This window comes from Chamaea fasciata, unplaced genomic scaffold (genome assembly GCF_029207755.1).
Source record: "Chamaea fasciata isolate MVZ Bird 193981 ecotype frontalis unplaced genomic scaffold, bChaFas1.0.hap1 SCAF_3, whole genome shotgun sequence".
Taxonomy (NCBI): Eukaryota; Metazoa; Chordata; class Aves; order Passeriformes; family Sylviidae; genus Chamaea; species Chamaea fasciata.
In genome coordinates this window covers 439,380-465,380 of record NW_027094088.1, presented here as the reverse complement: position 1 = coordinate 465,380, position 26,001 = coordinate 439,380, and the positions used below count along the sequence as shown (strand labels likewise).

The 26,001-nt window shown below is 53.1% G+C and overlaps 2 protein-coding genes across 2 annotated transcripts in view; one reads left to right on the top strand and one right to left on the bottom strand.

Annotated features, from left to right (window-relative positions):
- ABHD12 (abhydrolase domain containing 12, lysophospholipase) overlaps nt 1–7,599 on the top strand; it is a 30,724-nt gene extending 23,125 nt beyond the window's left edge. The window contains exons 6-13 of the mRNA XM_066177612.1: nt 1,623–1,668; nt 2,841–2,970; nt 4,349–4,386; nt 4,560–4,639; nt 5,168–5,250; nt 5,939–6,017; nt 6,286–6,413; nt 6,913–7,599. Coding sequence (XP_066033709.1) covers nt 1,623–1,668; nt 2,841–2,970; nt 4,349–4,386; nt 4,560–4,639; nt 5,168–5,250; nt 5,939–6,017; nt 6,286–6,413; nt 6,913–6,952 — 624 coding nt within the window. The 3' untranslated portion in view covers nt 6,953–7,599. The remainder of the gene's footprint in view (nt 1–1,622; nt 1,669–2,840; nt 2,971–4,348; nt 4,387–4,559; nt 4,640–5,167; nt 5,251–5,938; nt 6,018–6,285; nt 6,414–6,912) is intronic.
- Nucleotides 7,600–9,330: 1,731 nt separating this feature from the next.
- Nucleotides 9,331–25,886, bottom strand: PYGB (glycogen phosphorylase B). Its single transcript, XM_066177611.1, has 20 exons — nt 25,616–25,886; nt 23,395–23,496; nt 21,466–21,544; nt 20,528–20,631; nt 19,177–19,308; nt 17,054–17,165; nt 16,586–16,668; nt 15,568–15,711; nt 15,135–15,227; nt 14,877–15,023; nt 14,613–14,776; nt 14,192–14,306; nt 13,381–13,482; nt 13,100–13,247; nt 12,545–12,603; nt 11,715–11,856; nt 11,217–11,424; nt 10,742–10,876; nt 10,566–10,632; nt 9,331–10,331 (listed from the first exon to the last, which is right to left on the bottom strand). The coding sequence occupies exons 1-20, from the start codon at nt 25,856–25,858 to the stop codon at nt 10,179–10,181; spliced, it is 2,532 nt and encodes an 843-aa protein (XP_066033708.1). The 5' UTR covers nt 25,859–25,886; the 3' UTR covers nt 9,331–10,178.
- Nucleotides 25,887–26,001: the final 115 nt, after the last annotated feature.

The following is a 26,001-nucleotide window of genomic DNA, read 5'->3' as shown; positions in this document are numbered from 1 at the left end:
TTAACACGGAAAAAAGATGAGCTAAGTTGCAGAGAATTGGTTGAGGAGACTGTCGTGTGTGGTGATCTGTTTTGTCATTTTTCTGGGAACCAGCCTGTGCTGCAGTGCATTTCGTGGTGGCCAAGACAGGCAGAGGAGTTGGTTTTGGTTTTGATGGACAGGAGTAGCAGTGCTTCAGAATATACAGACGTGGTGTGTTTCTGTGCGTACATTTACAGAGAACACAGTTTACCAAAGCCCAGGGTTTCTATTCCTGGGTCTGGTATTCTTTGCTTTGAGAACATCCAGGCAAGCTGCTTAGTTTGCCTTTTTCAGTCAGTGTGAACACACACATGGGCTTAGCACTCCAGAAGCTCCAGGTTTGTGTTTATTCCAGCAGAATGAGCCACTTTGGGATGCTGTCCTTTTTGCTGGTGCTTTCAATAGGCCTTCAATGCAGCCAACACAGAGCAAACGTGTATAGAAGACATGAGAACTCTCAGCAGATTAAATAGTTTTTAATGGCCTGGAAAGGGAAGATTGTGTATGAAATCTTAACAGTAAAATCACACTGTAAAGCTAACCCCCAAACTTTTCAAGAAGAAACTTCATCTTCTGCATGTCCAGTCAGGGAATTCAATGTGTGAGTGAACATATCAAAATGTCATACAGGGATTCCGTTGGAAACAGCTTTCCTGCAGGATCTCATTTGTCTAGTGGGACAATGGAAGTGCTCTCTCCCTTCCCAGTCAGGTGCCAGTTGTCTTTGTGAGCTCCACTTGACACTGTGTGCCTCAAAGTGTTCGTGAAATGTTGAATTGTTTATAAATCTACCCAATATATGTAATCTCTTAAAACTGTGCTGCAAGTAATGCTCAGCTGACAGGCGTCATTTCATTTGTAGATTACAACAGTCCCAATACCACTAGGAATGGTGTTGGCATTATATTTCCTCTTTAGAGTACAACACAATACTAATATTGCTTTTTAAAAAATCATGTATCATACATAGACCACAAGAGCAACATTTTAATCCTGTTGTAACTTTTTGTTGATCTTTGTCTGCCACAGAGCTGTTAGGTTCATATCAAGCAATGGTAGCTTGGAATGCTTGTATTGGTTTTACCAAGGCACTTTTTCCAAACAGCATTGAGTGTTTTTACTTGCTTTTAAGAGATTTTGTTGGAATTGCCATTGGTTATAACATAAATATACATAATAGAGCAACTGCACATTTTTGATCTGTACATTTGAGCCTTCTGAAACGGGCTCCTATATGTTATGCTCACATTTTATGCCAGTTCAAGGAATATAATTGAAGCAGTTGTACTCTTTCACTGGAAAACATGAAAGTCTTTGTAGGGGAAACAGTAGGATATTTGCAGATCTTAAGGTCAAAGCTGTTAAAGGGGTAATCAACATCTTAGGTAGCCTGATATGAGGTGCAGGAAACAAACAGAGTAAAACCCGTGGGCTGAGATGATGAGTGTTTGGAAAGCTCTGTGCCTGCTGCATTGAAAAGCTGTAAATTGGCCATTTAACATGTCAATAATTTTATAGAATGAATTCCTTGGCCTGATGCAAGAGCGTGGCTGGTGTGCAAGACTCTGTGATGGGTTTCTGAGTGTTTCTCTGCCTTCCAGGTTCTCAGCTCCCTGGGGTACCATGTGGTGACGTTTGACTATCGAGGTATGTGGGCTCCTTCTCCAAACACTTGCTGCCAGATAATTAGGTGTGGTTATTGCTTCTCTTTTTTCCCCTCATGGGTATCCAAAGAATTTCCAGAAATCTCTTTCCAGTGCCTTCCTGTGTAGCACTGCTTCCTGCTGTCCAGCTGGGTGGCCTCTGGCTCCTGTCTGTCCTTGTGCACAGGGCACAGATTTGGGGGCTGAGGAGCAGAGAGAGAGCCAGGCACACAGGATGTCACAGCAGCCACTTAAGGCACCCCCAGGTGCACACAGGGAAGCTGATGGCCTTGCCTAAGGTGTAGTCCTTTTGGATAAGATCTAACCTGACTTTCCTAAGGTCACACCAGGAGCTGAACTTGCACTTCCTTCTAAAAGCTCAGGTGAGATAAGACAGAGTAAATGATTTGCTAATAATACTTGGCAGAAGCCATGACTGCTTTGCACCTCTGCACCAGCAGTCAGGCATCTGCTGTTCCTTTTTTACCTTCTTAGTATTTAAGCCGTGGCTGCAGTGTAATGCCACTGCAGATACAGGAAAGAAATTAATCCATTGCAATTTTATCAAGAAGACACCTGGGAGAGGTTTATTTGTAGGAGCTTGCCCTGTTTTTCAATCCTGCTGGCAGCTGCTTCTCTGGCTGCTTATTAGGTATCAGAAGGGATGTGAGGTGCTGGCTGCTGAGAGCACACGCTGTGCAGATGTGCTGCAGCAGTGACGGGTCCAAAACAGTCAGGAGGATGGAAAATTGCTGGAGGGCACTGATCGAACAGCACAGACAAACTGATGTTGCAACAGCTCTGTGAGACACGGTTGGGTTTTGGCCCCAAGCATCCAACCCTGTCCTGTCAGAGACTCCACTTACAAATTGGTTTCATGCATGCAAAAGCAGGGAAGCTTTGGGAGCTGGGCTGTTGCAGGTGCAAGAATGCTGTTGTAGCCGTGTTTGAGCTCCAGTCCTGGGTTTTGTTGTTGGCTAAATCCACAACAGCTCCTTGGCAGACAGCAGTCACCTGGATTAAATGGCTGTGAGTCAATCAGGGCTTTCAGCCCCAAATCGCAGAGGTGCCCACGAACAGAAAGTACCCGTGACCTGGGACGTTTGCAGCTGCAGAGGGGCTGCATGGGGCTGGCTGTGCTGGCAGGGATTCTCAGCAGGAGTCTCTCTGTTCCAGGCTGGGGTGACTCCATAGGCAGCCCGTCAGAGAGGGGAATGACCTACGACGCCCTCCATGTCTTCGACTGGATAAAAGCACGGAGTGGAGACAACCCTGTCTATATATGGGGACACTCCCTGGGCACAGGGTAAGCATCTAATCTCAGTGTCACTTCTAAAGAACATTAAGCGCTGACCTTGGATGAAGGTGCTGTTTTGCTGTAATCTCCGGGCTGGCTTGGCTTGGCATCTGTGCTGTGATTTCTGGAGGGTGTCTTCCCCCTTTGCACTGTACAGAGTGAGAAGGGCTACAGTGAAGGACTGCAGCAATGGATCTTGAACCTTCATTGTCCAGAGGCCTCACACTAGAAAGACACTTAGAGTAACAGAGTGCAGATTGTCTTTCAGAGCAGAACATCAGACTTCTCTGGTATTCTAAAAGTGTCTCAGACCAGCCACTCCTGTGTGTGCCCTATCCTTACAAAAGGTTTTCCTCCTGTCCTGATGGACGTGCTGCGTGTAATCAATGCATGACTACACTGCTGGCCACCTCTGACATTGGCATGGTCGTGCCTGGCACAGGGAAGTTCAAGGTGTCAAGTGCCTTTGCCTTCAAGCTTTTAACTTTCATTTCCTGCTTCCTCCCTTTCCACGGCTGTCTGGAGGTGAGCAATGTTCAGCACCACGTGCTCTTACCCTTGTGATTGGTGGAGGAGCAGAGGGCAAACACAAGAGTTAGCTTTGAGTTGAGCTGTGTACAAATAAACTGTGAGACCACAAAGGCTGTGAAACACATGCCGGCACAGGGAGGTATTTCAGGGAAGTGGCTCTTCATTGCTGTGACACTGAACACCCTGCTTTGTTTGAGAGAAGACAAAGACTTTGGCTCGTCCTCTCTATTTTTTGCTCTGTTCAGAATCCCTTTCTGGGTCAGAGCATGCTTGTGATGTTTCCCAACACTGCAGTCAGAGTGTCCTGAGACTGATCCCCAGCTGAGTTCTCTAGTGACCCCAGCCAGTCTGGAGTTGAAGGTTTGTGAAATGCACTGTGCTTGGAGGACTTGGCAACTTTGGAAACGTCCCTGTCCCATTAGGGTGATGTGCAGGGGAGACCTTGCTGCTTTCTGCCCCAGTTAGGGAAGCTCCTTGCAGCGTAGCCCTGGGATGCTGCACTGCAGCTGCCTGGAACACAGCACCCCTCTGCCCATAGCCCTGCATTCCGCTCTTGCCCGCTCAGCCCTTGTGGTCTGGAGGTAGGAGGCTGTGTCACGCTGCTCTGGGTGTGCTGGGAGCCCGAGAGCCACCGAAAGGGGCTGCCTGCTGTGATTCTCCCTTGGACTTGTTCACTTCAGCCCAGGCCCCTGATGTCACCCGGGGCAGTCGGGGACGTGAGGCCTGCGGGAGCACAGGTCGCCGTGGGGCAGTGTGAGGGGGCGACCCCGTGGCCGGTGAGTTGTACCTGAGCCACCTCTGGAGCTGCTGCTCTGCACGGGGCCCGTGCCAATCCAGTGCTCCTTCCTCTTTGCAGGGTTGCAACAAATCTGGTGCGGCGCCTCTGCGAGAGAGGTGAGTGTGACACGTGGATGTGCTTCCCAGCAGGCGCAGATCCCCACAGAGCTCTGGGGTGGTGACAGGGCTGTCCTTGGTGCACCGTGGTGGCAGCTGCTCTCATGGGGCAGACCCTGCCCTTGCAGGCTGTGTGCAGCCCCCATTTCAGCACGTTGCCTTTGGCCTTTCAGAGACGCCCCCGGACGCGCTGATCCTGGAATCTCCGTTCACCAACATCCGGGAGGAGGCGCGGAGCCACCCCTTCTCTGTGGCAAGTGCACAGTGACACTCACACGGAACTGTGTGCATGGAAATGGGCCTTCAGAAGGGCTGGAGCTGAGCTGGCTGCACGGCTCGTGGGCAGTGGGGGTACCTGTGAAGCTCGTAAAGGGCTGGGACAGCTGCTGGGGACACACAGGGCGCAGTGCCAGAGCCACGTGTCCAGCGTGGGAATGAGCTGCTCTGAGCTGAGCACACACGCCGGCCAGGCCTTGGGTGCAGCCAGGCTGGGGAGGTGCCCTGGGATAAAGCTCTCCCAGGAAGAATTGCCAGCAGTCCTGCATGGTACCTGGAGGCTTTGACCATGCAAGCACCACGGGGCCTGCTCCTGAGCAGGCTGCTGAGACAGGCCCGAAACAGGGAGGAAAAATAATGCTGATGGAAACAGTGTCAGTCTTTCTGCAAAAGAGCACTGTCAGCAGCCAAGGGGTGTTATGGGATGGCAGTGGCCTGCCCTGTCAGTGCTCTTTGTGTCACTGGCCTGTTGGTGCCTGCCACTAATGCACGTTTTTCCTCTCAGATATACAGATACTTCCCTGGATTTGACTGGTTCTTCCTTGACCCCATCACGACAAGTGGAATTAAATTTGCAAATGATGAGAAGTGAGTTCCCTCTTTGCTGGGGTTTCAGCTGTGGCTGCAGCAAGCCATGGCAAGCATCAATGAGGATAGACATGAGACTTTTTTGTTGCTGCATTGCTCTTACTGGAGTGATTTCAATTACTCTCACAGCCCTGAGAGCAGCACAGTGGAGCTCTGTCTTTTTAAATTGTTCATAGTAAGGACAGATGCAACAGAGAGAACAGAGACTACTCAGAGAGATGCTGATTTGGTTCATGCCATTTATGCTTTTCAAGTGTACCTTACACGTTAAACAGTAGCCCTGGAACATGGAAGGAAGGTTTGGGAAGATTTCTTTGCTGTGTATTTGCCTAAGCCACCTTGTCTGTAATCACACTGGCTCCTTTCACTGAGTCTTTCATTGAAGAGCCTGAGCATTTGTGAGTTTCCAGTATTGAAACCAAACCAGACCTGGGGTGGGGGGTGATGATTTACCGTGGAACAAGCCATTTTTCTCTGGTCTAAGCAGCAAGAAAATTTTATGAGCATGTCTTTCACTGGTAAATTTTCCATAGATCAAATGAATGGTGCCCAGATAAGGTTTTAAATTGTAGCTGATAACCCACAGGACATGTTTGTCATTAGAGTTTTCTTAAAAATGTTCATGTGTTGGTGCTAGAGAGCGATGGGATTGCTCTGAGCCTTTGTGACACTCTTGTCTGTTTTACAGTGTGAAGTACATTTCCTGCTCCCTGCTCATCCTTCATGCTGAGGATGATCCAGTGGTACCATTCCATCTGGGAAAAAAGGTACGCGCGTGGCTCTGATCAGACTGATCTGGTGGGAGGAACTGGTGTGGATAGAACAACATCTTGGGCAGGCAAGAAGTCAGGAATGTAAAGTGTAAAACACATAGGCCAGAGGGACTGCAGATCCTGTAGTGTTGGAGTGGCAAATCAGCGGTGAAATGAGGCTGGAGCTGCCAAAGCTGCTCAAGGCCTGAGGGGGCTGCGGGCTGGGCAGGGGGAGCTGGGCTGGAGCAACTCGAGGCCCTGACCTGCCTCCCCTCGTGTTCAGCTTTACAACATCGCGGCCACGTCGCGGAGTTTCCGGGACTACAAGGTGCAGTTTGTGCCCTTCCACACAGACCTGGGCTACCGGCACAAGTACATCTACAGGAGCCCAGAGCTACCTCGGATACTGCGGTAACTGCGCTGGGCACCGGGCTCCGCACAGCGGGGACGTGCCGGGGGCTGGCCGGGCACGGGGGGCTGGCCGGGCACGGGGGCTGAGCTCTCCTCCTCCTCACAGAGCAGGACTTGGGAAGGGGAGCCACAGAAACCTGGGAACGCTTTCTGGCTCATCTCTGCTGGGAGCTGGATGCTCTGGAGGAGCTGCTTGCAGAGCAGTTGCTTCAGTTTGGCTCTTTCAGTGGGAGCCTCTGATGGATGTCAGAGCAAAGCTCAGTGCTGGTCCCTGGAGCTGCAAATGCTTGAGCCAGAGTATTTGCCAGGGGAATGGGAAGACCTGCAAGTCTTATACATATATATATATATATGTGTATATATATACAGATATATATATATACACACACATATATATATATTCACACACACACACACACATATATATATATATAGCATGCACTAGAGTATGAGAGTATAGGAGAGCCAAGTGTCACTGCTTTGTCATTTTCTTTTCTAGGGAATTCCTGGGAAAATCTGAACATGAGCATCATCACTGAAGACTGTCTGCTTGTCAGCACAGAGATTTTCATTTCCTTCCTCTCTCTCCTTTTCCTCCCTGCTCCCCGTGGGTCAGTCTGCCGTTCTTCCACCCCTGGCACTAGAGGAGGTCAGGGATTCCCATTCCAGTCCTGATGTGTACCCTTGGCAACTCCAGCTTCTGGCATCAGCATCTGTGGTGGCAGAAGGAAGAAGTTGTTGGCTTCTGTTTGGACTTGGAGGGAGGGGTGGTAACAGCCCAGGAGCCAGTACCAAACCGTGAGCAATGTAAGCGCAGCAAAGGCTCGCCCATCCCTCGTGGTACTGCTGAGGACAGATGCTCCTGGGACACTGTGTCATGACCAAGGACGTTCCTCTCACTTTTAAACACTGCTGCTGTTTCTGAATCATGTAGAGATACATTTGTAGGCAAATGGCTTTTGCCGTGTCTCCTTACTGCAGTTGTCTTGCTTGAGTTTGAGGTGTTCTCTTTCTAGAAAATACATGTTTTGCCTTTCCTTTCCGATCAGTGGCTGTAATTACAAATACATGGAGGATCCAGGTACTGAGAGGTATTTTTATTTAACTCCTCAGTCACGATGTGCTGCAAGTGTTGGGGTAATTGCACACATTTGGAAATAAAATGAAAGATTTTTTTTTTTTTGTTCTTCCTTTTGAAACATCTATTTAATGGGAAAGGCTAGTGCCCTTTTATCTTTCCTGTACCTTTTTCCTTTTTTGCTCCCATCCCTGCTATCCTCTGTGGACATCCTCCCCTTCTTCACAAGTACTTCCTATTAGGATTGAAATGACACATGTATATAAACTGCAGACTTGGGTGTTTAAGACAGAAAGTGTGAGGTTACTTTTTTGCTTGATCTCCTCTTCCACGAACAGTGTGTGCCCAGGCTGCTGGCATGGATGTCTTCCATTAGCCCTGAACACACCCGGACAGCCACGTGCTGCTTTTTGGTGAGAAGGGCAAGGGGTTTTTTTTCTCAACTACTTTTTAATTCCTTGGGTCAGGTTTTCCTGTTCCTGGTGGCAGTGCTGTTCCACTGTAGTTAAAAGCAGGCAGTGATAGAGTTTTTGATGCAAAAATCAGTTTGGGGTGTCACTCCCCATCTCTCCCCCTGCCTTCTGTGCACTTCCAGTGGCACATCTTAGCCCCTCTGACAGCCATTGTCCAGGAGGCAGAAGTGGAAATGAGCCTTTCCCACAGGGAGGCGTTCGGGGGATGTCCTTGCCCTGCTTGGGGCTAGAAGAGGGGCTGAAGAGCTCTGCACTGACAGAGGAGTCAGTCACACGCAGCCTGGCTGGGGTCCTGCCCCGTGACAGTCCATACAGACAGTACCAGGTGCTGTAGGTTTAGTCTCTAGTGCTCAAAGGGAATTGTGCTGCCCCAAGGGTCTGGTCAGGGATGTACAGCATAGTAATAAACGGCTCAGCATGCACCAGAGTTATAGCTGCAGGCTCATACTAGTTGCAAAAGAGACAGTAGCTTGTTTTTGTACCAAGATTCTTCTGCCATTAGTGCAGTTGTCCCTGAGGTTTCTGACCCCTGATACTCATAAAGTAGCTGTGCCACTTCAATGCAAGTGCATCAAACATAATTCATCTGACAGACCAGAAATACTCACCTGGCTCTGGAGAGTAACACACATTCCAGTTACTGCTGCTGCTGGCAGCTGGCTTGGGGCAAAGTGCAGCCTGAGCTGGGGCCTGGCTGGCTGCCCTCCTCCTGCTGGGACAGAGCCCAGCACCACAACTGCTGCTGCTGGTGGTCCCACCACCACCCTTCCTGTTAGCAGGCCAGTGACATGCTTGGAAATTTAAACTGAAATGTTTATCTAAAAGTGGTGTAGTTTTAATAAAGGCATTGACTGCTGATCACTTTAGCTTTACAAGTTCTACCTGGCAGTTTTTGGGACCTTTTTTCCCCACACTGAGCAGGTCAGCTGGGTGTGGAGCAGGGCTGCAGTAGGGTTGTGTGTGGGAGGGGAGCTTGCAGCTGGGAGTGGGTAAATCTTTGTGACTGCTGCCAGCTTTAGGGGAGCGACTCTGCTGGAGCCCAGAGGGTCTGTGCCTGTTGTTTGGCTGCAGCTGAGGCTCTGCTTCTCGCCTGGGACTGGAGAGGTGGGAATTGCCTGTGTGATTTCTAGTTCAGGAGCCCCGTGTGCTATTTGCAGGGCAAACCCAACACTAACCCCCTCCCCAGTGCAGAGTCAGCCTGTCAGGGGCATGTTCCCCCCACGGTGGTGCCCACACCCTGCCAGCTGCAAGAGACTACAGACCGTGAAGCCACAGCTGGGGAGGACAGCAGTGATTCAGGCACTGTGGCCTGAACTTGCTGCAGCCTGAACCCAGAGGCATGGAGTAGTCACAAGTCAGTCCAAAGTCAACCCAGCAGGTGTTCAGGTTGTTTTAATGAGTTGGTGTCAAACAGGGCAGTACTGGTGCACTACACAGCACTATGGGTGTTAATTGTGACCCCAGCACTGGGAGGGATATGTGGAGCAGCATGACCCTGCTAACAGAGGCTGTGATCCTTGTTCACCCCGAGCAGCACCCAGCACACGGCTGTACCTGCAGAGCCAAGAGCCAGCAGTGGCAGGAACAGCCCTCCCTATGCAGACATGGAGGCTAGAAACCCCTGGAGTGGCTTGGTTACTGGGCCTTTAGTTAGGAAAGTGGTAGGAGGCTACAGTAAGCTCTGTGGCAAGGAAGTGGCTGATGCCAGGCTCTCCTGCTTGTGGCACAGTGTTTGACAGCTGCTGTCACAGCCAGCCCCCCTTCTTTCGGTGGTACTGGGGAAGGGCAGGGATTGGCCTCTCCCTCCCCCAGCTTCGGGCCTGGCAGAGCCCTGGAGGAGAAAAACACTCTGTGTCGGCTAATCCTACTTGTGGGGCAGGGTCAAGGAGGCCAGGCCCTTGCACACAGCGGGGAGGGGAGGGTTTACTTGGAAAGCCCTTGTTAAGCACGGAGCACAGCCATGGAAGACTGATCCACGGCCATCTCACTAAAAGCACTATGCAGCACATGCAGGCTAGGAAGGTGCAAACACAAGGTCCTTTCTCCTTCGCCCCAGCTCTTGCTCCTCAGTCAGGACTCCTCGGAGCATCCTTCTACCCCTCTGAGGGAAAGGCCTTGGTTCTGCAGAGCTGAGCCCATCGGACTGGTGGTGGAATGCAGGTGAGGCCTCCTGCGAGGGGAGCGTATCCCTCCTTCCTTCCCCTGGTGCTTGCATCAATTTCGGGGGAGGTTGGGCGGGGGGATTGCTGTGGCAGAAGGCTCCACCCCCCAGATCTCACGGGCATACTCTGTGATGGTTCTGTCACTGGAGAACTTGCCCGAGCACGCAATGTTCCTGATGACTTTCCTCGTCCATTCACGGGGATCCTGGGAAGAGGAGAGGCAATTGCAGTACTCAGTGGCTCACCCAGCTCCGTCCTGGCTTGCGGCCTTGCAGGGCACTGACTGGTTTAAACCACCACGGTGTGGGGCAGCCGAAGCAGCCCAACCTGCCTCACTCTGCCCCAGGGCACCCCCACACTGCGGTGTCCTAAAGAAGGGCTCCACTGGAGCACACTCATCCCAGTTACCCCCAGCCCTCCCACTCAGCAGGAGTCTTACCATGAACAGCTGGTCCACTTGCCCTTGGCACTTAATGTAGGCCTCATAGTCTGCAAACACCTTAAACCTGAAACCCAAAGCAGAGTCTGGCTGGGGTTTGCCTTCAGGGCAGGACAGACATCTTCCCATGAGCAGGCAGGGCTCCCCCCTGCGCGGGGATGCTTCCCAGGACTCACCTGTCGTGGTACATGAGCATGTTGACAACATCCCTGAAGCAGCCGGGGTCTCGGGGGGAGAAGAAGCCGCTGCTGATCTGGTCGATGGCCTGGCGCAGCTCGGGCAGCCTCTCGTAGTACTCCCGGGCGTTGTACCTGCCCCAGCACACACAGGCTCTGGGCACTGCTCCCCCTGGGCCCTCCTCTCTGGGGCAGGGGGGCAGGCAGGGGTGTGGGGCAGCTCCTGAGGGAGGGGCCTTGCTCCCAGGGCTGTGTCCGTCAGAGCGCCCTGCTCCTGCCTCTGACCAGCAGCCGTGTCTGATACACCTTGTGCCATGTCCCACTGCGCTGGGCCAGCTGAATCCTTGCAGCCCAAGGCAAAGACTGCCTCTAGACCCCTGCTTTTTCCTGCTCCAGAGCTGCCCAGAGAGGAAGGTGTCCCTCCCAGAGAACATGGCCCTGCATCCCCATGTGACAAGCCACAGCGTGCACCAACCCTTTCCGATCCAGGGCCTCCACGTCCTCCACCCGCATGCCAAAGATGAAGAGATTTTCTTCTCCTGCCTCCTCAGCCATCTCCACGTTGGCCCCGTCCATGGTACCAATGGTGAGGGCCCCGTTCACCATGAACTTCATGTTGCCAGTACCCGAGGCCTCCGTGCCAGCTGTGGAGATCTGCTGGGAGAGATCCGCTGCTGGGATCACTGCCAGGTGCAAGAGAGGTGGGAGTTAGTCCTTGGCCCATCGCAGCCCCCCACAGCCTGCACTGGCATTTGCCAGTGGCCCACTGACCTCGCCCTCAGCCCACACACAACTCTGGGCCCAGGCGTGGCTTTGCCACGACCCCATGCGGCTCCCGCCACTCCTGCATGTGTGGAGGGAGCCTTCAGACCCTTCCTAGGGGACAGCCAGGCGCCTCTCAGGCCAGCCCGTTCCTGGGCTCAGCTGGGACATGCCCAACCTCTGACAGGTGCTTACAGAAGACAGAACATACCCTTCTCAGCCAAGGATACCCGGTAGTTCTCCAGGAAGATGACCTTGAGCTTGTCCCCCACATAGGGGTCGTTGTTGATGACCTCACCCACGGATGTGATGAGTTTGATGATCATCTTGGCCATGTGGTAGCCAGGGGCCGCCTGAAGAAGAGCAGCCCAGAGATGGGGAAGGCTTTTAAAGAAGGGAGAGCATGAGAGATGCCAGTGTGGGGTCCTCACTGCAGTGAGTCTGAGCCTCACCTCTGCTGTTCACATGCAATCACAGCATGGTTTGGGTAAAAGGACCTTTAAAAGGCAGCCAGTCCAACCACCCTGCAATAAGCAGGGACATCAACTAGACCAGGCTGCTGACAGCCCCATCCAAACTACCTTGAATGTTTCCAGAGATGGAGCAGGTATTACCTTGGGGCAACCTGTTTAAGTGGGTCACCACACTGACTGAAAAAATTTCCACCTTAGATCTAATCTAAATTAACCCTTCTTCAATTTAAAACCACTATCCTTATCCTATCACAATAAATTTAGGTCCTGCTAAAACATTTGTCCCCATCTTTCTTAAAAGGCCCAATTCAAGTACTGAAATCTACAATAAAGTCTCCCCAGAGCCTGAACAACCCTAATTCTCCTAGCCATGAATTAGGAAAAACACCCTATTGGGAGGAGAACTCCTGAGCCATGGGGTAATAGTGATGGAGCCTTGCTCAGAACCACAGAGGCGTTCCCTGCTGCTGGCTAACCTACAGCAGGCCCAGCAAAGCCACAGAAAGGGGACAGGACCTTCCCCACCCACCCACCGAGCCACATGCACCAAGTCTGGAACGCAGGTTACCTTTCCTCCAATCATAATGGTCCTGGGCACAAATGATTTGGATGGATTACATCTGATGCCTGAAAGAGCAGGAATCTTTCTTCAATTTTTTTTTTTTTTTCAAATTTGAAAGCTCAAACTTGATCTTAAAAAAAAATATTAAACATCTCCAGAACTGAAGATAAAGTGGGCAGAGTTTACTGCCAGGATCAGGGGCAGGCTGGGACCTCAGCCCACGTCACAGGGACCCATCAATCTTGCAGGACCCTGAGGCCCAACCAGACATCTGCTGGAGCTGTGGTGGGCAAAAAATGGCCAATGGGGATTCAGATCCTTGAATCTGAATCACGAAACAATGCAGAGCTCCAATGACTTGCCTCCCTCTGGGAATGGGCAGGGGCCTCAAGTATACAAAGGGAAATGGGGTCTTAACTTGCACCAGAGTCTCGACACCTACAGAAGAGGTGTGGAGGTTACCTGAGCTGGAGATTTGGGCTGTGAGCTTTTCCCCAGGGCTCTGTGTGACCCTTCAGACACTGTCTCCCCTCCCTGGCAGTGAGAGGCTGGGGGACTCACGGTTGTAGAGGGTGATGGCATGCAGGCAGTTCAGCAGCTGCCGCTTGTACTCGTGGATCCGCTTCACCTGGACATCAAACATGGACGCAGGGTTGATCTTCACCTTGTACTGCTCCTCCAAGTAGGCTGCAAACTTCAGCTTGTTCTCCTGGCAGAAAAATATGAGGAACAGGCATGAGATGCCAGGGCTTGAATCAGAAGTGAGGATTTGCTGCTGGGATACTCCTGGCAGCATGGTGCTTTTGTCCTTCTTCCCCCAAGCCACCTTCAGTGCACATTACCTGCTTGACCTTTGCCACATCCCTGATAAAAGTCTCATTATCGATGAACTCCAGTAGCTTCTTCAGCTGGCTCAGATCTGTGATGAAGCCTTCCCCAATTTTCTAAAACAACAAACCAGGAATGTCATCAGACACTTCCCGCAGTCCACACCTTCCCCAGCAGAGGTGCCACAGTCCCACTGGGAACTGGAAGAGGCAGTGTGGCCAGGAAAAGGTCACAGTTTCTTATCATGAGGTTACTTCTCTGTGTCTTAAAGAAGCCCAATGGAAACAGGTCACTTGCTAGAATTCGGACAAGCTCCCCTCTCTCAAGGAGTTTTAGCAGGAAGAGGGAGGATGTGTGCACATGTGCCATGGCCTCCTGGCAGCTGGAGAAACTGATGGGCCACAAGATATCAAGATACATTTAATTGCAGGATGATATTCAGCCATGGCCTGTTGCAGTGTGAGGTAAAATCCTGTCCTAAAGGGCTTGGGAAATACAAGGGGCAGAATTGGAGCTGGACCTCCATGTGAGGAGCTCCTTTGTGCCCATGAAGCTGAACACGTGTCCAGACACCCTGTGGTTGTGCCTGTGTGCAGCCCCCACAAGGGCAGGGACCAGATCCAGATTTCTGCTGCTTTTTTTGGCCAACTCTTCGCCATCAACTTTAGAGCCCAGCCAACTTCACATCTACATGTACCACAGCATGGTCCTCCCAGGCTGTCCCCACAGAGCTGCCAGGTGTCAGCCTCAGGGCTGACCAGGCCACAGGAAGAGGTGACCAAAGGGATCATGCTCACACCCTCACCTCTCATGCTCACCACTCACCTCAGCAATAACATCAGCCAGTCCTGGGTTGCACAGCAGGAGCCAGCGCCTCGGCGTGATCCCGTTGGTCTTGTTCTGAAACTTTTCTGGCTCCAGCTCATAGAAATCCTTGAACCTGAAACACCAGGCAGCTCTGAGCCACCCACCACCACCCAGAGCTACATCTGGGCCCCCACAGTGTGTGCTCCTGACTCAGGGCAGGCTCTGTCAATCTCCCAGTAACAGCTGTGAACCCTTTGCTGCCTCTCACCCCCTTCCTCAGCTGCACCGCCAAGAGTTTCACCAGCTCCAAAGGGAGAGGGTCTCCCCAGCACGGCAACCCGAGCAGGCCTGGACACCCAGCCGCCCCAGCCACCCCTCCCAGCTGGCAGGCACGGCCCAGCGAGCGAGAGGGCGCGTGGCTGTGCGTGTCCCAACTCACACCGAGTTCCTGACAATGTCGGAGTGGATGCGGGCGACGCCGTTGACGGCGTGGGAGCCGATGACGCAGAGATGAGCCATGTTGATGCGCTTGCAGTCACCCTCCTCGATCACCGACATCCTCCGCAAGCGGTCGACGTCCCCGGGGTACAGCGCTGCCACACGCTGCAGGGGGAGAGCGACGTGGGTGACAGAGCCACAGCACCCGGGAGCATTCCCATCCCGAAGGTGGTCAGAGTTCCCGCAGCCTGGGACTGTCCCTTACGTCCAGGTGCATTTGGTTGAGGGCGTAAATGATCTCCAGGTGCCGCGGCAGCAGCTTCTCGAACATGGACACCGGCCAGCGCTCCAGGGCTTCAGGCAGCACGGTGTGGTTGGTGTAGGCACAGGTCCTCTTGGTGATCTCCCAGGCCTGCATTACACACAGCAGGTTAATGCACGTGCACCCAGCCCAGGAGGGAAAAGGAAATCCCACAAGTCCTCTTCCTGCAAGGTTCAGCATGGTCCTCCCAGCTCTGCTCACCTTGTCCCAGTCCACTTTCTCCACATCCACCAGGATCCGCATCAGCTCTGGGATGGACAGGGCAGGGTGGGTGTCATTTAGCTGAATAGCCACCTGCAACACAGACTTGCTGGTCTCAGTTCTGGCAGTGACACGACTGTGACAGTGCCCTGCATGCGTGGGGTCAGGGTAAGGGTCAGCCCCAAGGCTCTTCTCATGACTCACAACCCAGAAACAGACAGACCTCTCAATAATGGAGCTATTCAAACTTATCAAGTTTTGCTCCAGATTACAAATTTTTCCCTGGGAAAAGAGGCCTGGAGATCATCTGTTTTACAACCCAAACTGCTGGGGTGTTTGTAGAAATGCCCCCATTTAGTCCTGGGCGTCCTGCTCCCCTCCTGAGAGGCAGGTCTGGCTGTCATCTCCCCAGCACCTCTGCCCACAGACTCACCTTGTCTGGGAAGGTTTCAAAGCACGTCCTCACAGGGTCTCGGCAGCCGAATTTGGAGGACTTGAAGCGGCGGATGATGTCCTGGAGGGTGGCAGCCACCACGAAGTACTCCTGCTTCAGCCGCAGCTCCTTGCCCTCAAAGAACTGCAAGTGAGGGCACCACAGCCATCAGAGCTGCAGCTGCCATCCCCACCTGGCAGCCAAAGCCCTGGAGATGCTCCTCTCCACCCCGAGGGGCTTCCCAACAGCTTCACACGTCTGGCTCCTCACCAGGGCAAACGTGGATGTTTATCATACATCTCTGATGAGGACAGCAGCTGTAGGGACTCACAAGGGCTTGGCATCCCAAACAGCTGCTTCCAGAGAGAGCAACAGAGCCTGCCCCATCCATGGTACTCCTGCAGAGCCAGCACAGCTCCCTCCCTCACGCTGCAGGGTTTTTGGACAAAGGATTTTGGGCTTTCTGCAATAGCCAGGAGTGTCTCTGCACACACCAGCTGCCTCACACACACCGTGCTTTGTGCTGATCTATTTTAAAACACCAGCAGGCTTGACAGGGTGTGGGGTAAAGGGCAGGGGATTTGCTTTTCCAGCACAGATGCCAACCCATGAAAAGATATGAGGGCTCTTCCCCTTGGGACCCAGAGCCCAGTGAGTGCTTGGCCTGGCACAGCCCTTGCAGTAAGAAATCCCTTGAACTGGGGATGGAAATGAGTCCCCACTGTGTAAACTGGCAACTGCCTTGAAGTTGAAGGAGTGATGTCCTCCCCTCCCTGCAGCGTGGAACAGAGCAGCTACATCATGTGGGCCAGACTCTTAGCTGCCAATCAGTCAGCAGAGACCCTCTGGAGCCGGCAGAGCCATACCTGTTCCCTGGGAATTACAGGGACAACCTCCTGTACTAACGCACAGCAACAACCATCAGATAGCCATGACCTTCCAGTGTTTGCAAACAAGGAGATACATCTGCAGGAAGGATGATTCTGAGCAACAGGGAAGAGGCAAGCAAGCCACTCACATTATCATTTGGGTACAGGACTCTGGATATGTTTTCTGCCAGGTTTCTGTCCAACACTGCCTCGATGTAGTCGCCCATATTGACTGCAGGGAGAGAAATACACACAGCACTGCAGCAGCTGTAGAGATTCAGGCATGTCCCTGACACCACACTTCTCCCTCTTCTCTTGTAGAGAGGTTTTGTAGCAGGAATATTCAGGCTGGTATTAATGGAACAGGAATGTACATGTGTGAAAGGCACTAGAGTGACAGGAGGAGATGGGTGGGTGTCCTGGTTGCAGGTGGGTGTCTGGGAGCAGCTGGGGAATAGTGTGAACCATGGATGTGCACACAGTGCTGTGTTTTGGAGACACCTTTGAGATAAACACAAAGCAGGCCAGATGTGAAGTGCTGCACCAGGTGCCATGCACAAAGGGACAACTGTGTCCCAGCCTGGCCAGAGGAGGGGCAGTGCAGGGACATCACTTACACTCCTGGAGGTTGAAGTCGTTTGGTGCCTTGGCAGACCAGAGTCTCATGGTGTTCACAGTGTTGTTCTTGTATCCAGGCACTGGGGTGTCGTAAGGCATGGCAAGGACAACCTGAAAAGGACAATATTCCCCTCTGGTTACACCACAGTGGCCTCAGAGGAGGTGGGAGAGTGGCTGAAAGCTCTGCAGGAAAAATCCAGAGGACAAAGACAAGTCCTGGCTTAGAAGGAATCTCACCTCACCAAAATACACCTGCTGAGCTTCACAGACTTCCCTGCTGTCATGGGCACTTCCACCACCTACTGGGAAAGCATTTATAGGGGAACCAGAGCTGTCTGGAGCTTCACTGACCAACTGCAGTTACAACCTCATCCATGAAGTGCAAGAGAGAAAGAAAGAAACCTGCCGACCTTCCTGTACAGCTGGGGTACCTATCAGAGCATCCTGGACCTTTGTGTTTCCATCTGGGATTAACTCCACAGCCTGAATCCTGCCCCTTAGCCTTCTGCAACCTGCCAGGACCAAACCTTACAACTGCAGCACCATTTCCAGAGTCATCCACCCAATATTCAGGGTTTGTTGAACCTGCCTGGGTAACTGCACTGAGATCTCCAGCACCTGAACTGAACATGAGTGTGAAACTCTTTGTGCAGTTTGCAGTTAAGCCTCAGGAGGCTGCACACACGGCTACAGGGAGCAACCCTGGAGCTCCCAGCTCACACAGCAGGGAAAACCTGGGCACATCAGCATGTTCTGAGGTCCTGAACAGCCTCTTTGTGCTGGCACCAGCAACACCTCTCCTCTGGGGAGAATCAGCAAGAGCTCAGGCTCTCCAAGCTGCTGTGACCAGCTCCCAACATGGAAATAGGAGGGAGCCTGCCCAGGGACTGGGGCACACATCACATGAACTCAGCCATGCTATATTTGGAGACTGCATCTTCGGCTTTTTTGAACCTTTCCAACTTGTTCGCTTAGCAGCACTATCTGACAACTCACCTCCTTGCACGAAGCAGTGTTTGGGATCCCTGAGGCCCCAGACTGCCAGCAGGATCAGAAGAAAGGCATGCTGAAATGCAATGGCACTTGGCCCCCAAATGGATACCTGCTGCACTGGGGGGCCAGAGCTCTGGCACATGCCTCCAAGATGTTCCCTGTGCTGGGGCTGTGGTGTTGAACCTGCACTGTTATCCTGGCAATGGCCTAAGTCAATGCACGGCCTCTGACAACCAGAAATAAAATGGTTTATTTCTCTTCTGAGCAGGCCCAGGTGACTCTGTGACTGAGCTTCAGCCCTTGGTGCTGAAGGGAATGGCTGGGCTCTGTGGCTGTGAGCTCCTCAGATGAACTGAGCTGCTTCATCAGGCTGAGAGACTGCTGAACATTATGGGAACAAGGCCAGGTCATCTTCCTGAATCACAGAGAAATTAGCTGTCCTTCCTTCCTCCACCCTGACCAGTGCTTACAGAGGAGAAGCATCTTCAATCCTTTCAATAAACCTGTGCCTTCGTTAGCAGTGAGATGGGAATGCAGCTGTGATGCAGCAGCCTGAACAAGCACGAGCTCCTGAAGTACAGCTCCAACTGTGGGAGAGGCTGAAGGAGTGTTTGTGCTCCATGATGCCACAAAACAAGGCCTCCAGGCAGACTGGAGAGTGGAATCCACACCTCCAGCCTTCCCTGACAGCACTCTGCCCATTGGGCTGCTCTGGGAGAGGAACTTGCTCTCGTGACAAGAATTAAACACCCATGGGATTGCTCCATGCCCCGGCACAGCAGCAGCATCAGAACCCCCTGAAAATCTACAGGGTGTGAGTGAGCAATGGCCTGGAGCAGCGTGGAAGGAGCCTACAATTCTCCTCTAACATAATTCCATGCAAGACTGCGGGGCTTTGCCCTGGAGATCAACAGATCTCTCTCTTTTTTCTCAAATCCAGCTGCAACAATCCAACAAAAGCTTTTATTTCCTCCAACCCCACGGGCTACAAGGTCACCTGTGCGTATCTGCAAGGGTAGCAGAGGGAGTTTGGCCGGTCTGGGGGAGAAGTGAAGCCCGAGGACCCCGCGCAGCCCAGGGCTCCCCTGGCCGGCCCTCCCCAGCCCAGCAGGGAGGCAGAGGGTGGTACCTGCGTGTCGACCCACTTGACGCCCTCGGGGGTGTGCTCCAGGCGGCCGTAGAAGTGCACCGGGAGCATGTACTCGGGGCGGGCCTTCTCCCAGGGGTTGCCGTAGCGCAGCCAGTCGTCCGCCTCCTCCACCTGCGGGGGCACACACGGCAACGGGCTCAAGGAGAGCCCGCTGCCTCCCAGTGGAGGCTCTCCCAAGGGACAGCGCTCTGAAAGCAAAGCTGCAGCAAGCTGGCTTTAAAAATGGATATGCAGAGGCCTCTAGAGGATAGCTGGGCTTTCTGAAACTTGGATGACTGTGTCCCAGCTGGTATAAAGAAATCAGCCTCTATGGACCTTTGTTAAGGTTTAAGCCATCCAAACTGCACAGAGCACTGCACTGGGTCTGTCTCCAGGCCTTTACACCCAGTTTGACTGTGGATATTGAGGATTATGTGGGATGTGGCACCCAGTGGCACAAGCCACACCCTGTAAGCCAGGTGCTGTTAACTGCTCGGCCCTCTGCCAGAGAGGGTTTTCATCTCTCACCTCACAGTTGTGGCAATGGGAGCAAAGTGCATCCATCAGAGGGAAGGACTTAAAGGAAGGGGGAGATAGTGGGACAAGGAGGGGCAAGGCAGGGGGGGAGGGCCCAATGGGCCACCACCCCTGTTCTTTTTTAAGAAACATGAAGTCAAATACAAGGGAAGCTTTCCCCTCCCTGTTTTCACCATTTATGGGGCCCAGCATTGCAGCCTCTTCGTGGAGAAGCAGGAAAAAACAACCTTCAAACCTCTCATCGTCCCTGACTTACAGAGTGGTATTTTAAGGGGAAAAACATACTTTGTACTCCGAAGCAAGGCAAGTCTCCTAATGAAAACCTCCTCCAGACACACACGAAGGAAAACTGCCAGCTGGGACAGTTTTTTAGCCTATTTTCACTGAAAAATAGTATGATCCCTAATGCTACAGGAAAATCCCTGTTTAAGCCCTGTCTGCCACTGACCAGGGAGCCCGCAGGAGCAGCAATCACCCCAGGCACTTGCCTATGTTCCATCATGATCAAACACATCGTTTGCCAGACACCTTCCTGAAGTATTTAGGCACACCTCCACCCTCAGTCTGGCTTTGCTGACTCACTGCCAGGTTGGATGGGACTCTGGGGTTGTTGAAGCTGCACTGTGGAGACCCAGGCAGGCAGAGCTCTGGACTCAGCCATGCCCTGTGGCTCAAATCCCACATCAACTTGCCCAGCAATGGACTCAAATGCCCAGTTTAGGAGCAGCTCAAGGCACTGCAGTGCCTTTTAAGCCCAGGCCCTGTCCACAGCATCAAACAGATGGGGAAAGAGGAACCTGAGCTTGCCAAGTACCTGCCAGCCATCAACAATCTTCTGGTTGAAGATCCCAAACTCGTAGCGGATGCCGTAACCATATGCTGCCAGCCCCAGTGTGGCCATGGAGTCCAGGAAACAGGCTGTAAGGGTCAAGGAAACAGGCTGTAAGGGCCCAGGAAACAGGAGCAGAGCATGGGCACTCTGCAAGGAACCTCACTCCTCGCTTGCTGCACGTGCTGCAGAGTGTGCTGTGCATGGAGATGAGGAGCTGCCACAACAGTGCTGCTGGAAATGTTTATTACTCAGAGGAAACCCAAGTGCAGAAGGAAGACAAGGAGATAGTCTGCAGCAGGACTCTATGCATGTCCTGCTGAGCGACCACAAACCCCCAGAATTGTTGGTGACAAGGACAGGTCACCAAAACCCCAAATCCAGCTTTGTTGCAGTGAGAGCTCTTCTAAACTTGCCTTGCTCTAAGCCTGCCCAGTAAAGCAGAGCTTCTGACCCTGACCTGCTGCACCACCAGCTACTAAACTATTATTGCTTCCCAAGGAAACCCTTCCAGCCCTCCATCCAGGCAGTTCTGGTAAAGATCAGCCCCAGCATTACTCCGAGCTCTCATCTCCAGCTGTCCCACAGGACAGGCAGACTAAAATAGCAGCCAACAATCTGCCTGTGTGAGAGCTGTTGAGTGCCTGTGAGAAGTGAGAGATTTCACGGGGAGGTGAGGAGGAAGGCTCCAGACAGCCTCTTGCAGCCGCAGCACTGCTTGCTGCACTGCGGAACACACACCTACAGCTCCGGGGTGCTCTCACTGGGGAGGGGATGTTTCTGGCCAGACAGGAGCAGCCAGGAGGGTCCCACACTGCTGAGGGCCTGGAGGGCAGATGCCAGTGGTGAGGGTGTGACAGCCACCCCACCCTGGGTCCCCACGCACTCTGCATGAGGAGGGAACTCCCCTTCCCCTGTATTACCTGCCAGGCGGCCCAGGCCTCCATTTCCCAGTCCAGCATCTTCTTCAATTTCTTCCAGCTCCTCCAAGTCCAAACCCAGCTGTTGGGGAACAACCACAGCAGAACATGTCACCAAACAAACCCCATGTCCTGAGCTGCCCTCCAAGGTGGACAAACACATCCCAAAACCACCCACACTGAGGGAAATTAAACCCACAAGGTCTCCGCATCCCTTCCCACAAAGCATCTCACCAGCCCTTAGTCCTTGGGCAGCCCAATTGATTGGAACACCATTTAGCCCATCTCCAGAGGTTGCTTTCCCATGAAGAAGGTTTCCTTAAAGACTCCAGTCATGCCCTGGCAGCCCCTCAGGGCAGGATGCCCTTTGACCAAACTTGACACTGGAGACAGTAGGGGGGAATGGTCACGCCAGTGTGCAAGGGACCCCTGAGTCCTGCCTGGGCAGGGGAGGTCATCCCTCTGCTCATACCCTTGGGGTCCTTGAGGAAGGGCACGGCCAGGCTGGCAGCAGTGACTGCAGCATTCACCATCACTCTCTGTGCTTCCCACATTCTGCCCAGCCTGCCACCGAGCTCCTTGGCTGCAGTCTGTGGCTGGAAGTGGTTGCCTGCATCTCCTGAGCCATCTGTTCTCTGGCCTGGGGGCCCCTGCCAGATGAAGGCTGAGGCTGCCAGCAGCAAGGACTCTCCAGGAGTCCAGAGGTGCAGACTCTCAGCACTAGCTCACCCTGCTGCCAGGGGGGAGAGCAGGGTGTCAAGGCAATACCACGGCTGCCCTTCAAACTGTTTTCCCAGCACTTCAGTGGTCTGCAGCCACAAGATGGGAAAGCCTCACGCACAGGATGATGGGGACAGAAAAACCGAGATGAATTCTCTTAGCGACAGAGCCATGCTGGATGCGAGACCTCCAAAGCAAGCTGGCCACGGGCCATGATGAGCTCCACATGCTGCAAACTACAGCCAGGGAAGCCTTGGCATGTCGGGCCAAATCTGCACTTGGAAAGTGTCTTGAAAAGGAACTTAGAGGATGCTCCCTGAAAAAAACCAGCCTGCCCTCTGAGGCACAATACCTCTGAGAGGAAACAGGTGCTTCCCTGGAAATCCCTTCCGATTCCTTGGCAGGAAAAGTGCTTGCCAGAATGTTTCAGCAGCAACTGAAGTACCTCATTTAGAGAGACAGTGAAGTGCCCAACTTCTGCTAGAAAGTGTAACATGGATCAGTCTGGTGGGGCAGAGGGAGGGGCGAGGGGGAGCTGGTAGGAATAAAGCATTTGGGTGAGAAAGCCAAAAACCTCACGTTCTGTCAAAAAAGGTCACTGTGCTGTTGCAGAGGTGTCTGCAAATAACCATGTAAGTAAGTGAAAATAGCCTCACATTAGTGATTGCCTTGGTGATACCCAGCTGTGTTTTTTTCCAGATGGAAATCATTTGGGAACATTTTATTGCCAGCAAATTATTTCCTCCCTTTCTCCCTTCCCACCAATTCACTTTTACCTGGCAGCACTGCTGCTGTGCCTTGTGTACCTTAATGTATGAACTGTAATTTGGTTTGCTGCTCTAGTCCCAGTCTCTCCCATTACACTACATCTCCTGTGATAAACCATCATCTCTCCTGCTAATGGAAAGCTCTTTGCAGCCTGTGACTCTCAGGTCATTTAGAATACTGGGTGTTGTTTTCAGTATACACTTCTGGGTTTTCCCATTCACTACACGGAAACGGTGGTTATGAAAAAATGTACTCCAGCTCCAAGGAACCCCAGGGCCCCCACGTTGTCTTCTCTAGGGAATGAAAAACACAAAGAAAGGGCCAAACTTCATTTTGTAGAGTCCAAATAACCTTCTCAGGCGAAGCCCTGAGAAATAAAGATACTCAGCCCTCTGTGTGAGAAAGTTTAGCCTCAGGGGGACCCTGGTACCCCCAAGACTTTACCTGGTAAATGGCTTCATCACAAGCATTCTGCAGGCCCAGGTTCACCATGGTGTTCTGCAGAGTGCGACCCATGTAGAACTCCAGGGACAGGTAGTAAATGCGCTGGGGAGGCAAAGCGAGACACTTACACACAGCACAGCACTTGGCTTTCACCAAAACTGCTTAAAAACAACAGCAGACCCGAGCATTTTCCAGAGCAGGGATGTCTTCCCAGACTGGCTTTTGGCGCCTGCTCCTGAACACCACGCACTAGAGTTGTTTGTCAGAAGAATTTCATGCGGGATGCTGGCCAAGCCTCCACCACGCATCTCCCTGCCAACAGCCTTCTATAGAAAAATCTCGCTGCCTGTTAAGTGTTTCCCTAATTAACTCAGGGCAAGCATTATCTGGGATGCTGAATGATATATTTATACACTGTCAGGCTCAGCTGAGGTGATGTTTACGCTGGGCTTTTAAAGTTTTCCCATGCTAGGCTGAAGTTGATGCAGTCTCCCAAAAGCCAGAGCAAGCCCCCTGCCCCATGCAGGCTGGCTGGGCTGAGGGCCAGCACCTTCCTGAGTGTAATTTCCCAGCACTCCCATCTCATGGGTCCTCCTGCTCACCCCACACTGAATTTCACTCCCGTTTCACCCTGCTGAACAAGGAAATTGTCCCATAGGTGGCAGGGCTCCTGGCACAACTGTGCAGTGACCTTCCAAGCTTGAGAGGAGCCGTGTCTGTGCCGCTAATGCTAACGAAAGCCTGCTTGTGGGATGAGAAGCAGGCTGTGCAAACTGCTGCCCTCACTCACATTCATCACTATGGATATTTTTATAAATAAACTGGAATTCTCAACAGAACAATAACCTGACTTCAAATTGTGCTTTCCTTTGAATCTCTTTCCACTGTAGTGTGGATCTTTCCCTGCTAAGCAGCAGTATTACCCACTCCGCCACCTCTGCGGGGAGTCTGAAAGGGTCGGACTGTTCCCTGGGGCTCCTCAGAAAGACCAAAATCATCGCGCACAAATGCTTTGCTCCTTTCAGCCTCCCGCAGGGGCACATTTCTAGTGAAAATCTAAGTATAGAGGACAGTAAGTAAACTCACTCCAGGCTCCTCAGAGCCTTTATGAGACCTGTGCAATCCCTTCTGTTGGTGCTGCAGTACAGATCAGGGCACAATTGTGTGAGTTAGGGTAAAAGGGAGAGTCCCATGCCCCAGGGTAACTCCCAGTGCACGTGCAGCCATTCTGTCGTGAAATTTTGTTTCTTGTGTCAAGGCAATATTCATCATCTTGGGAAAAGAGCTAACTCAGGGAGGTGGCAGCCTGCCCGCGCCCTGGGAAGGTACGTGCCTTTCTCACTACACACCTGCTCTCTGTGGCTCTCCAGTCAAGCGCTGGATTGGGTCTTAATTTAAAAGGATTAAGTCTGAATCACATCTTGCAGCACCCAACACCTTCAGCATCACTGTCCTGACTTGGCAAGTGGGGAGGAACCCTGGGGTCTGGTGACCTGGGAGAGCTTGTCCGGTTTTTACAAGGCAGGAAACTCCTCTCCAGCTGAAAGCTGAACTGCCTGCACGTTCTGCAGGAGTGAAGTCAGGACACAGCTGTGCTCAGCCATGGAGGTGATGATGCCCACAGGGGACACCACCGCAGCAGAGTGAGTGCAGGACGTGAGCGTGGTGGAACCTGCAGAGGAGCTGGCACCAGCAAGGACCTGCTCAGAGTGGGACCACAGGGGACATGGCTGTGACAAAGCACAGGGGACCACAGTTATGAGGGTGTCTGAGGGGAAACAATACTGCAGCAAGGTTCAGTGGAACATGACTGCAAAAGAGTTTGTGGGGACACAGTCACGGCAAATCACACAAGGGACACGGCTGTGGCGATGTCAATGAGGACACAGGCACGGCAAGGTGTGTGTGAGGGACACAGCTGAGGCACGGCTCACGGGGACACAGCCACGCCGAGGTGCGTGCAAGGGACAGGGCCATGGTGATGCCCCTGGGGACACAGCAGCAGCAGGGTGTGCAGGAGGGATACAGGTGTCACGACGCCCGCAGGGAAGAAATCAAGGTGAGATGCACGAGCGGCACGGCCACGACAAGGGGCCCCACAGCCAGGTGCACGCAAGGGACAGTGGGTCACACTCGCAGTGACACCTGCCAGGTAGACACGGAAACACCCCTGGCGAAGGCACAGCCGCCCAGCCCAGCCCCTCGTCCCGCCGGGGCTCACCTTGGGGTCCCGCTCGTAGTAGTGCTGCTGGGTGCGGATCCAGCGGCCCACCAGGTGGTCGCGCACCGTGTGGGCCAGCGCGAAGTAGTAGTCGCGGGGGGTGGCGACGTTGCGGTCCTTGACGAGGGTGAAGTGGAGGTGCCGATTGAAGCTCTTGCGCACCTCGGCCACGTCCCCCAGCCCCGCGATGCCCCGCACGCTGATCTGCTTCCGACGGTCCCCGTCGCTCAGCGGCGCCGCCATCCCGCCGCCGCCCCGCCGGCTCCGCCGCTGCCTCCGCCGCAGCCGGGCCGGGGCAGGGCCGGGGCCGCCGCGCCTGCGCCTCCTCCGCCCGCCACGAGGCGGGGCCGGGGCCGGCGCCGGGGCCGGGGCGGGCCGAGGGGGAC

Excerpts from the sequence above, each read along its gene's own strand:
- PYGB (XM_066177611.1), bottom strand. The coding sequence starts at position 25,858 with ATGGCGGCGCCGCTGAGCGACGGGGACCGTCGGAAGCAGATCAGCGTG. Across the intron at positions 21,545-23,394 it reads GTGATGAAGCCATTTACCAG|CTGGGTTTGGACTTGGAGGA; the intron begins GTAAAGTCTTGG and ends GTTCCCCAACAG. Across the intron at positions 10,332-10,565 it reads AAGTGGACCAGCTGTTCATG|GATCCCCGTGAATGGACGAG; the intron begins GTAAGACTCCTG and ends TCCTCTTCCCAG.